This window comes from Gracilinanus agilis, chromosome 4 (assembly GCF_016433145.1).
Source record: "Gracilinanus agilis isolate LMUSP501 chromosome 4, AgileGrace, whole genome shotgun sequence".
Classification (NCBI taxonomy): Eukaryota; Metazoa; Chordata; class Mammalia; order Didelphimorphia; family Didelphidae; genus Gracilinanus; species Gracilinanus agilis.
Window position 1 is genome coordinate 488,914,837 of NC_058133.1, and position 12,872 is coordinate 488,927,708.

Genomic DNA, 12,872 nt, shown 5'->3' on the forward strand with positions numbered 1-12,872 from the left:
TGGATGGATGGATGGATGGATGGATGGATGGATGGATAGATAGATAGATAGATAGATAGATAGATAGATAGATAGATAGATAGATATCTCGGGTATTTCCAGGTGCTTCTCGCTGGTGGATTTAACCCCTTGGTCCCTGGGAGGGATTCCTAGATTATTTGCAAGCATCTTTGGAATAGGAGAGCCCTATTCCCACTCTCCCCTCCTCTCTCCTGATGATTTGCTGAAAGAGTCCAGGCAGAGATGAATGGAGGTCATTCTGTCTTCTTGGTTTTTTTAATCTCCCTTTGCAGAGAGAGTGAATGGCTTACAGGATGTTTGATGGCCTATTCCTCTCAATTCTAGGAAGTCTTTCTAAAAGGAAAAAGAGGAGGAGGAGAGATTAGAAGGTGGAGGACAGGGGAAGCAGTAGCACGGGGCACAAGTCATTCCAGGTAATGGGGGCATCATGGAAGAGGCTTGAGATTTACAAGTAGGAAAAGTAGAATGAGCCATGTGTAGGAAGAAGGTTGGTTTTCCCAGAACAGGTGGAGGGGCTTAGAATTGCTCAGAAGGGGATGATTCTCACCCTTTCAAGGGAAGGCCATGAGATCTAAGAATAGGGACCTATATTTGCTCTGTAGAGTGGATGGGTAGTCACTGAGGTTATCCACACAGCTTACCTCTGTGACTGCCTGTGCCCTGTAAACCAGTCAGCTGGTTCTTTTCCCTTACCATTCTCCCCATCATTGCCTTGTACTCCTGAACATGCCACAGCACAGCTGCTGTGGTTTGGGTCTGACTCCCTCCCAGGCGAGAACCTAAGAGTTTGGGTCTCGGTTCATTGGTCCTTGAAGCCAGCAGTCTCTAGAGGTGAGCAGTAGTGGTACTAATAACCCTCCTGAAACCAGGCCTCTGACTTATGCAGATGTCTCTCTGCCAACAAAAGTCAATAAGATTAGTCAGAAACCTCTTCCCCTTGAGACTCCAAGGCTTGGAGCCTGAAGGTGCAGTGTCAGCTTTCCCTGGGCCTGGGGCGGGAGGGCAGCTCCCTCTATCTGGCTTTTGACACCCATGAACCTTTCTCCCTCTCCTTTCTGGGATCTTCCAGGGGCGGGGCGGGGGGGGGTGCAGTGTAAGGCTGCTGACTGGGACCAGAGATTCTGCTACTTATTCCCTGTGTAATCTGAGGCAAATCACTTAATCTCTCCAGGCCTCAGTTCCCCCATCTGTAAAACGAGCAGGCTAAATTTAAAAAACAATTTGAAAGACATCCCCCCACCCAGTGAACAAGCATTTATTTCACCTTCCCACTTCCCCATCAGTGAGAGGTGAACAAAGCAAAACCCTTGTAGCAGATTTGCATAGTCAAGCAAAAGAAATTCCCTTTTAGCCATATCCGATAATCTCTGTCTCTCCTGTATCTTGAGTCCATCTCCTGCTCAGGAGGCAAGTGGTGTTTTTCATCCTGAGTCTCCTGAGGCTGGTCAGTGCATCGATCAGAGTTCTTAAGCCTTTCCAAGTCTTTGTTTGACTTTACAGTGTTGTAAATTGATTATTTTATACAATCATATAAATTGTCCTCCATTTCTACTTACTACTCCCTGCTTCAGTTCATACTGAGTTTCCATGAAACCGTCCCTTTCCGTCATAATTTCTTATAGGGCCACAGTCTTCCATTACATTCATAGACCATACTTGACTCAGCCATTCCCCAGTTGGTGTGTACCCCCCTTGTGTTCATTTCTTTGATCATTTCTAAGGTCCCTTCTAGATCCGTATCTGAGAAGCTACATTTCTGGGATAGGATGGGCCTCTACCCAGGGTCCTGCTTGAGGGCCATGCCCCATAGTCATGCCTGTCCTTTGCTTTTTCTGCTAAGCACCCCATCATTGCTACATCCTCCACACCCCAGCCCAGGCATCACCAGGAAAAATTCTCTGATAGATGCCAAATGAGAAGAGCTAAAAATACAGATGGTGAAGACTTTAGGGAAATAAAGTGGCTGACATTTACTCCACCCCATTTAAGAACTTCACCTGTGTTTGTGAGGAACAAATTTTCCCCCCACTCCCACTCCAAGGAGGTCTACTCAGCAACGTGGCTGAGCTGTGGATAGGAAATTTTGTGGATAGCTGTTTTTTGTTTAGTGATTGGGATGAGAATGGTGGCAAAGGGCCAGGCTGAGGGCTGCAATTGTGAGCTCCCCTTGTCTTCCCCCACCTCCACCCCCGGGGAGTCCATCCAGATGTCCAGGAGCCTGAACCACAGCTCTCATCTCCAAAAATATTCTTCCCTATCCAGTTCCCTGAGAGACCCAGAATCTGGAGTTGGTGTTGGTTGAGCCCTCTCAGGGAGAGAGAAAAGGGTATGGCTATTTTCTGAGGGAAATGGTTTTGGAATTGGTAGTTGGGAAACACTGGCAGACTCAGCTGCCAGCTGCTGCCTCCACCTGTCACCACTGAAACCCAACAATCTTTGTCTGATGGCCAAATCTAGAAAATGGGGGCATGAGTGATGGGAACAGGGGAGTGCTTGAGTTTGGCTGCAGCCAGCCTGTGTCTGAAGCCTGCCCAGGTGGATTCTCCCAGTCATAGTGTCCTCCAGCATCCTTCCTTCCTTTCCCTAACGTCCAGAAGCCTTTCTCTGGGGAGAATGTTTCTGTCCTGTATCTCCTCCTGCTTATCCTTTTCTTTCATGAGAATCTCAGTGCCGTGAGCTCTTCTGTAGAAGGAGATGGGGCTAAGAGTATAGACAAGAAGCTTGTCATTCTCTCCTGACTATGTTGGGCTACTATCTTGTCCTGAGCAGCTTGGAGGAAGGAGGTGGAGAGTGATAGAGCATGATAGAACCAGGCAGGAACAACCATCCTGTCTGGGCAAAGTAGCAATAGCTCCTGCCAGCCCACGATGTGCCCTCTAAAAAGTGTGAAGGGCTGGCGTTGTCGGGACAAAGTGAGGCCAAGTCTAACAAGGATTGACATGAATCCAAGAGAAGGAATGAAGGTCAGTTTTTCCAACAAGGTGAACGCTTATGAGCTTGAGTTAAATGTAAAGTCCTTCATGTGGTTCAAACAATCAACTGTAAAATACAGGATAAGTGATACCTGTCTAGATTAGAGTTTATGTGGGAGCAAAAAGGATCTGAGGTTTTTAGTAACTTGTGAGCTCCAAATGAGTCAGAAGTGTGATATGGCAGCAAGAAATGTGACCCTCGCTGCATTATTAGTGGGATGAGGTCAGAAATGAGGAAGGTGACAGCCTCTTTGTACTCTTCCCCAGTCAGACCACTTAAATCTGAGCTACTCTATCCTAGGTGACACATTTTAGGAAGGATAAGTGGGCCACATCCAGAGCAGGACATCTGAGAGAGTCAGAAGACTGGAAAGCATAGCTAGTCTACATCCCTTGAAGGAACTGAGAAATGGTGGTATTTGATGGGATTTGAGTCATTCCCTGTAGTCCTAGAAGGCAGAAATTCTAAGTAATAGGTAAAGGCTGCAGAAGGCCATTCTGGTTTGAAATGAGGAACTACTTTGTTATAGTGAGAGCTTCCCCAAAGCAAGCTGGACTGCTTCAGAACATGATAGAATTCTCCATTCCTTGATGGGGCAGGATGGTAATTTATCAGGATTATTGTATGGGCTTTTTGCTTCGCAGAATGCCTGGGGCATAAATAGGCATTTAATAAATGTTCATCCATTAATTGGTAATGAGAACCTAATGTTTGTTGAATTGAAAATTTGATTGGTAGAGTTGTGGTTTGGTTAGGTGATGTCTGAAGCCTCTTCCAGTTCAGATGCCGTGATTCTGGGTGGTCCAGAGCTGGGGGGAACATAGAAGGGGCACCACAAGCCACTCCCTAGTTGTAAAGAACACAATGGGGTGTGAGTGGAGGGGGTGGGGAGAAGTCCTTCTCCTGGGAGACAAGGAATAACAATAAGGAAGAATGGGGCTTCTTAGACCTCCAGTCACTGATTTGAGCATCCCACCATGCAGAAAGTATGGAATTGCTGGCCCTCGTGGTTTGCCTCTGGCCTGCTTGCTTCAGATGTCTCACGAGGGTCCCTTGTGCTCTTCTCTCCTTCCTCTCTCCCCCAAACTCCCCACCCAGCACTGCTTTACAAGCCCATCGACCGTGTCACGCGGAGCACCCTCGTCCTCCATGTGAGTATCGGGCTAGGTGTGGGAGGGGGTTGAAAGAGAAGTAGGCGGCCAGGTCCAGGGATGGGAAGGTATTAGAGCCACAGAGATTGTGTGGTGCCCAGAACCCTAATCTGGGGAGTCCCCTGGTCCCAACTGCGCCTGCTTGGCCCATGGTCTCCATGCCAACCAGCCTTGGGCCTAAATATAGCTGGGCTACTAAGCTTGACATTTGGCCAAATGCTCCCATCGCTCAGGAGGTTGGCAATTGACTTCCCACCCGGTGTCCTCGTCTCTCCCCTCTTTCCATTTCCTGTTAGAAACATAGGGAATAGGGGAGGGGGTTGGGCTCCTCTTCACTGCCTCTTCAGAAGTATCTGCGATAGACTCAGGCCCTCTACAGAGATGCCATCCAGGAGAATTTGGTGGGCTGAGAAGGTTCTTCCTTGCTGCTGGGAATTTAGTCTGTAGGAAGTAAATGGGATGGGTTTGAGCTACAGCAATCACCAGTTCTCACCTCCATGTTCTCTATCCAGGATCTCCTCAAGCACACCCCAGTAGACCATCCTGACTACCCGTTACTCCAGGATGCCCTGCGCATCTCCCAGAACTTCCTGTCCAGCATCAATGAGGATATCGACCCCCGCCGGACTGCAGTCACTACCCCGAAAGGAGAGGTAAGCACAAGGCTGAGAGGGCCCCTCACTTTCCAGTTAGTCAACTGTCAGACAGCTGAAGAAGGATATTATACATTCCTTCTCCACCCCCACTTTCACCTCTGTTTATTCTTAGTCTTTGCATTGATTTCCTTCAGGCTTTTGTCCCATTGAGACATCCTTCCATGGATATATTCTTAACCAAAGCTATGTACTTGCATCCCAGGGAACCCTGAGAGAATGGAGGGTCTAGGAACTCCTTTTAGAACCTAATATTATGATCATAGCTCTAGAGTTAGAAGGGACCTCATTGAGTCCAATTCCCTCATTCTACAGATGAGGAAACTGAGGCTGGGGAAGTTTTGAGAAGCCCAGGGTCATGCCAACAGCAAACTCCCCTCTATCCACAATGACCAGCCCCAGCTAGTTTGCTGCTGTCCTTAATGCTGTGTCTGTGGAGTATGGGCATGGCACCATTTCTGACCAAGCTCTAGACCCGAGGTTGTTGCAGGCCAGGACCCTGTAGCCCCTGCAGTGCTTTAGGCAGTCTAGGGTCATGCATCTCTGAATTGCTACCCTCCCCTATGGCAGGAGTTCTTAACCTGGGAGCGGTGAACCTTTTTTTTAGGTATAATTGGTTTTCTTTATAATCCTCCATATTTTATGTTCTGAGAAGTGATCCATGAGGCAGAAAAACACTTCCCCAGACTGTCTGCCAAAAAGGACCATGATCATGAAAAAGAAAGGTTAAGAACCACCTGACTGCAGATGTAGGCAAGGACCTTAGAGGGTCCTATTTATAATCTATGTGAGTGAGGTAAAGGTTCCTCCTCAGTGCTTCCTTCTCTCTGGGGCTGAGGAGAGACTGAGGATCACGAGTCCTGGTGCAGCTGTAAGCCCACAGCCCAAGCAGGTGTCTAGGTCCCTCTTGCAAAGGGAGCTGCCCTGGGTTATCACCCCAGCCCCTCCCCACCCCCATTCACTGAGCTGACCCTCAGGCCCACCTACAGCACCCCTGTGAACAGGGCTCACTTGATGTTGTCTCCCATCAGACCCGGCAGCTGGTGAAGGATGGGTTCCTCGTGGAGATGGCAGAGAGTTCAAGGAAGCTTCGACATGTCTTCCTCTTCACAGATGTCCTCCTGTGTGCCAAGCTGAAGAAGACATCTGTGGGGTGAGGCAGGCAGGGCATGAGGGTGGGGATGGAAGGATGGACTGATATGTGTGTGACCACACACACACACACACACACACACACGCACGCACAAATGCACACACGCTCCATGAGTGTTTATGGAGTGCCTACTCAGCACTGAGCCAAGTACTCTAGGGAGCACAAGAGAAAGACTCATAATTGTAGCCCCAGAGGCCCCAAAAATCTGGCTGGAGAAACAAGATGTACTCCATTAGAGAGCAATCCAAGAGAGTCTATAATTATGTCTACAGAAGTGGTCCATGAGTTGGAAGGAAGGTTAGAGAAGAAAGGGAGCGGCGAATTCTGGAGAAGAACCAGAAACTCCTTTATCCTGAATAGGAGGCATCAGGGCCAACTCCGTCATTTTATAGGAGAGGAAGCCGAGGCTCTGTATTCCTCAGTTGATATACACAGTCCCATCCACAGCAAGGGAAAAGTGGCTTCATTGCAAGAACCCATTTGTTTAGGATTATCCATTCACAGATTTAGAGTGTCACCAAGCCAACAAGTGTCTAAGGCAGGAAGTAAACTTAGGTCTTTCTGTCTTCCGGCAGCCCTAGTGACTTTGGGCTTTAAGGGCATCAGTATTTTGGGGCCAGGTATCTCTCAGAAAATCTTCCAGAAATGCAGAAGGAAAATGTATGATTGATCACATGGGTCGATGGGTATGTGATTGGGGATGTAGACTCTAAATGGTCACCCCAGTGCAAATATCAATAATATGGAAATAGGTCTTGATCAATGATACATGTACAACGCAGTGGAATTGCTCATTAGCTACAGGAGTGGGGAAGTAGGGGAGGGAAAGAACATGAATCATGTAACCATGGGAAAATATTTGAAATTAATTAATTAATTAATTGGATGGATTTTTAAAGAAATGAACATTCTCCAAACTGAAGCTTGAACCTCCCTGGCCCTGGAACCTCTTTGGAATGGCCCAGAAGGGAAAACCTCCTAACTCTAAATTCTTGAAGTAATCTCACTGCCTGTGGGGTTTTCTAAAGGTTTCAGTATTCTTCATATCTCTCCAATTAAGTTATAAATTCCATGAGGACTGTTTTTACTTCTTTTGTAATTTTGCTCCTGTACCCATGTACATGCATACATATGGACACATGCACACACACTGGGCACAGAGTAGATAATTATGATAATATAATCTTGAGACCTGAATTGATCATTATTTTCTCTCGCCTTATGCCCCAACCCTGGAGTTTACCCCCAAGGAACTCTCCAATATGAATGTTAGGCACAGTTTATATTTAGGCCTCCCCAGATTGGGTAATAGGGTCCTAACTCCTATAACAGGCCCTTAAAGGAGCAATAATGCCTATGAGATAGGACAGACTTCATTTTGCCACTCAGAAAATGCAGAAGACTTTGGGCTCGCCATCAATTAAAAAACATAAAAAAATACTCAAATAGCTCATAAACTCCCCTCAAAAGAGAATTAAACATGAGAGGGAAGGGCATGGCCACATTTGTGTGATTATATTTCTCCAAGTAGGACAGTGCATCCGGAAATCCCCATCTGTCTCTAGAAAATCTAATTCCCCAAATTTTTGAATGTTTGGTTACCCACAAAGCAATTTTCAAGGCTAGCACTGCCCAGGAAACTTCCTTCTCTGGTTAGAAGGCTAGATTCTGAGATAATACTACCTAGGAACTCCATCTTCCCTCTTTTACACAGGAAGTTGGGGCTCAGAGGTATTTTCCATGGCTTCTCTTAGACAGTATGGATCAACATAAAAGAAGGAAAAGATAAGATCCAACAGAATATCTGAACTCCTGAAGAACAGGAGCTGTTTTTCAGTTTTGGTCTTTGTATCCCCTGGACTTAGCACATAGTAGGTACTTATTAACTGAAATTGATTGCTTATTGATTGATTGATGCTTTCTGCCATGGGCTTCAGCAGCAGCTCTCTTAATGGTCTGGCTGCTGCTGTTTTTTAGTTTGAGAAAGTCCACTACCAGAAAGCTGTGGGTAAGCCCCGTGTGCTTTTCTCTCAAGGCAGCCATTGCCAGATTCTAGTGGAAGGAAAGGCCACAAGGGTACACTATCCTCTCACTTCCCTAGGGAAAACAGAATGCTGATCTGCTCTTCTGGTCTGTCTTTCAAAGAGGGAAGGGGCCAGGACCTACCCAGAATCATGTTTATAAGCAGCAGTGCCTATGGCAGGAGTGACTCTGGAGGCTCAGGTTACCCTGGTCTCTGCAATCCAATGAAGATTTCTGTGTTCTCTCAGTAGAGTACCAGTGATCAAGCTTGGACTATGGTGGATGTGCTTCTATACAGATCTCTGATTCTGTCATCATGGCTTCAGAACTAGAGTTGGGAGGAACTGCAAAGACCACTAAGAGAGTCAAACTCTTATTTATTTATTGAGGTCAGGGAGATTGTCCCTTGTCCAAGATCTTAGTAAATGTCAGAGGCAGGATTTGAACCCAGGCCCTCTTGACTGTGGAGCCATTGATTCGGATCTCATCAGGTAAATTAGGGATCACACCCCCAGTACTTTTATAGTAATAATAACACACCTTTCTGTATTGTTTTTATCTCACAACAACCCTTTGGGAGATAGGTCATTTAACATTCATTGTCCCTACTTTATAGCTGAGAAAGCTGAGGCAAAGAGAGTTTTACCAAAGTGGTTCACACAGCTAGACAAGGATCCAAATAATAGGCCCCCTTACTCCAAGTTCAGAGTTCTCGTGATTCCCATCATTCTCTTCTCATCATGCCACATAGGCTGCCTCTCACATACTGCTGTTTTGATCAGCAAGAGAAGCAATCAAGTGATGGCTAAAACAAAAGTTCATGCTCTCCTGTCTTCCCCCCACACTATCCCTTTGTAGGAAACATCAGCAGTATGACTGCAAGTGGTACATCCCACTGGCAGACCTGGTTTTCCCATCCCCAGAGGAATCAGAACCCAGCCCTCAAGTGCACCCCTTCCCAGACCATGAACTGGAGGACATGAAGATGAAGATTTCTGCCCTCAAGAGTGAAATCCAGAAGGAGGTAAGTAGAACTAGTGACTCCCCACCCCCTAACCCAAGAACCATTTCTGAGTAGCCCAGAAAGGTACTGTAAGAACTGGTTTGAAGTTGGAAAGGACCTTGGAGGCCACTGAACAAAACCCCCTCATTTTACAGATAAGAAAACTGAGGCAGTTTTAAATTATTTGCCCTGGGTCACACAACTAGTGTCTGAGAGGCAGAATTTGAATTTAACTCTTCATGACTCCTTGTGATACACTGACTGAGCAGGGATTTGACACCAGGTCATTTGACTCCCAAGTCTAGTATAACCAACGAAAATTGGTTATAAGGCATTCAATGTTGAGAGTGCTGATTAGATCATGTTATTCATGGGAGATTTCAGAGGAGCTGGTAATATAGAAGAGGGCACTCCCTGCTAGAGAGGGAATAATGCCATGTGTAAAGGCTCTTACAGAACATGGTAAATAATTGGATATAAGTGATCAGGAAGAAGATAGAAGAATAAAAGAAAGCAGTAATATTAAAGAAATGGGAAACCAGATGAATAGTGGTAGTCTCAGTGACAGCTAAGTGGTTCCAAAAAAGAAGATGGGGTCTTTGGGTTTGATAATTGGAGGTTATTAATTGGTACTCTTAATGAACAGTTTTTAGAGAGTGGTAAGAGTAGAAGCTCAACTATAAGATGTTTTAAATTTTCCCAGAATGACTTCACTTTTAGATTTGGGAGACCTGAGCAAGTGTATAAGCAGATAAGAAAGGAGAGAATAGAGAAAGAGGGGTTGAGGATATATGAGGGGGAAAGGGGATAATAGACTGCTGGAGCAAAGACCTACCAGAGGCGGGAAAGCACAGGATATCTCACTCAGGAGAAAAGTAGGAGAGGAGTAATGAGGCTTGGGGATGGGGAGTTGGGGGTGGGGGGAGCACAGATATATGTGTATCTAGGGAGGAGAAGTTCTTAACCCAAGGCCTGTAAATTTAAAAAAAACAACTAGATTTTGGTAACTGTAATTCGGTTCAGTTGGTTTTTCTTTTTAATCATGTAGGGTGTTTTTGTGTATTGAAAAACATCACAGCTAAGCTCCAGTTAGTGCCAACAATGAGTATTATTATTTGAATTTGTGCCATATGTGTCCATTGGGCTGAAACCTATGAATATATTTTACATACAACTATACTTTGAATAATGAGAATTCAAATAATGGTACCACTTCATTGGATTCTTTACTCCTGCTCATTGGGACCTTGCTGTATTGTGAGAAGGGGTCTGTCGGTTTTATCAGCCTGCTGCTTGAAGGGGCCCACGACCCCAAGCTAGATGTCTTCTCAGACTCCACTGTTCTCTCTGACCATTATAGTCTTAAGTCAGAACAAATCCGTTTCAAGGTCGGAAGTTTTTAAAGGGAATTTTTACTTGGAAATGAAGGGATAAAGAGAACAACAAAAGATTCAGAATTTTGGAAGCAGAGTGTTTAGAGTATGTAATAACAATATATCATCATAATTATTATGTAAAATGCATTCCTAGTTCCCACAAATTCATCATTTCTTGTTCTCCTTAGAGTCCTTAGTGCTGGTCCCCTTTTGTAGTTGGGAAGGTCTCCATGTTAAGGTACCCCAAGTCACATTCTCACCCTGGGCAGCTTCTCTCCTTTTATTTCCTATTTTGTCCCTTATCTGATTGGCCTTCACAAAGGGATGTTGTCTAGCATGGTATCCTAGACCTAGAGTTGGAAGGGGCCAACTCCTTCATGTTACATTTAAAGAAACTGAGGCCCAGTGAGGGAGGCAACTCATCCAAGGTCACAGTGGAAGTAAGTCTTCTAGGGAGAATTTAAACCCAGGTCTCCAGACTCCAAAGCCAACATTCTTCTTGCCATACCAGACCAGGTGGGGAGGCCCTGGGGAAGACCTTGTTTCTTCAGATTCAAAGACCTGAAGGGCATGGGTGACTTTGGGGCCTCTCTTTTTGTGTCCTACAGAGAGCCAGCAAAGGTCAGAGTCGAGCCATTGAGAGGTTAAAGAAGAAAATGTTTGAAAACGAGTTCTTACTGCTGCTGAATTCCCCAACAATACCCTTCCGTATCCACAACCGCAATGGAAAGGTGAGCAGACCATCCAGGACAGGCTTCCAGGTTGGGACCCAAGCCTTTCACTTAGGAGGATCCTGCTGGGCCTGGGGGAAGAATGGATCAGTGCCCTCTGTTGTCCAGACACCAACACTGCTCCAGCCTCCCAAGTCTACTCCCTCTACTGGTCTCAGAGAGTTCTAGATTTTGAAGGCTGAAGGGGGTCTTAGAGGTCCTCAAGACCAACCCTCTCCTTTGAGGAAACTGAGGCCCAGGAAATAAAGGCAAAGGCAGTCATCCAGTGTCACCCAGCTTCAGTGGTGGCAGTTTGGACTGAACATTTCTGCAATGGAAGCCTATAGCTCTGTCTCCTGCAGAGTAATGTGGCATCAGACTAGGAAAGGTTAAAGTCTAGGGACATTTGAGTCAAAGTCCCTGAGGAGGCAGCCCCCTTCATGCCCAGGTGAGAGCAGGCCTGGAGAGTGTTTCTGTGGCTTGGCTTGCCCACCAACTCCCTCTGATGCTGCTTCCTCCTTGAAAGCCTCCAGGAGCCACTGGAGAGAGCCTGGCCACAGCTGTCCCCATGAATTCTCATCTCCTCTCTTTAGAGCTACCTGTTCCTACTGTCTTCAGACTATGAGAGGTCGGAGTGGAGAGAAGCAATTCAGAAACTACAGAAGAAGGGTAAAGGCCTGACCTCCTGCTAGGGCAACTCCATCAGCCTATGGAGCTGTCAGTAATAACATCACCACCTAACTCTCTCTCTCCTTCCCTCCCTCCTTCCTCATCTCTTCCTGTTTCTTCTCCTCTCTCTTATTCTTCCTCTCTGTTCCCTGTGAATAAGATGGAGCAGGTATTTTCCCCTCCTTTTACAAATGAAGAGATTAAGCTCACAATGATTCCACAGCCCTGATGGAAGCCCCATCTCCTCATTTCCAGCTCTCAGCCCTTTGCTTTCTCCTTCCTCAAATAGGCCATCTGCATGCCCTTGTTGTTCTGAGAATGGGAGGGGACCTCTGAGCCCTTTGAGTTAGACCATCTCATTTTCCAAACGAAGAGATAGGAACCCAAGCAGAAAAAAATGATTTTTCCAACAACATGCAGGTAGAAAGCACGAGAGCCATGATTTGAATCTGGGTCTTATTGTCTCAGTCTGTGCTCTTTCCACTGTTACTGCCCATGAGGACAGCCTTGGCTTTCCCCCTTCCATTCCCAGGCACACAAAGATGTCCAGTGCCCCTAAGGCCAGGGCTTTCCTCTTTCTCATTCAGTAAGTTCCTCACAGATGAAGAGAAGCAGGCCCCCAGACCTCTGGTGGGGCACCCCCTCATCTCCCTGCCTTTTCTGCTTTACTTTCAGATCTCCAGGCCTTTGTATTGAGTTCAGTGGAGCTCCAAGTTCTTACAGGTTCCTGTTTCAAATTGCGAACTGTTCATAATATTCCCGTCACCAGCAATAAAGATGGTAAGAATCACCGCATCATCTCCCCCACTATTTGAGCCCCTCCTTCCTTTGGGTCCAATTCCAAAATCAAGAGGCTTTCTTTCTCTTTCTTTCTTTCTTTCTTTCTTTCTTTCTTTCTTTCTTTCTTTCTTTCTTTCTTTCTCTTTCCCTTCTTTTTTTCCTTTCCCTCTTAGAATAAATATTATGTATTGATTCCAAGGCCAAAGTACAGTAAGAGCTAGGTAATGGGGTGAAGTGACTTGCCCAGGGTCACATAACCAAATTTGAACCCAGGACCTTCTGTCTCTAAGCCTGGTTCTCAATCCACTGAGCCACCTAGCTGCCCCCAGGAGCCATTGTTTCTAAGAGGCTCCTGATAAAA

The 12,872-nt window shown here is 46.1% G+C and overlaps 1 protein-coding gene across 1 annotated transcript in view; it reads left to right on the plus strand.

Annotated features, from left to right (window-relative positions):
* The window catches only part of ABR (ABR activator of RhoGEF and GTPase), a 144,708-nt gene that overhangs the window by 54,505 nt on the left and 77,331 nt on the right, over positions 1 to 12,872 (plus strand). Inside the window, exons 4-10 of the mRNA XM_044675598.1 lie at positions 3,978 to 4,145; positions 4,658 to 4,798; positions 5,830 to 5,951; positions 8,832 to 8,997; positions 10,961 to 11,083; positions 11,656 to 11,731; positions 12,407 to 12,511. Coding sequence (XP_044531533.1) covers positions 3,978 to 4,145; positions 4,658 to 4,798; positions 5,830 to 5,951; positions 8,832 to 8,997; positions 10,961 to 11,083; positions 11,656 to 11,731; positions 12,407 to 12,511 — 901 coding nt within the window. The remainder of the gene's footprint in view (positions 1 to 3,977; positions 4,146 to 4,657; positions 4,799 to 5,829; positions 5,952 to 8,831; positions 8,998 to 10,960; positions 11,084 to 11,655; positions 11,732 to 12,406; positions 12,512 to 12,872) is intronic.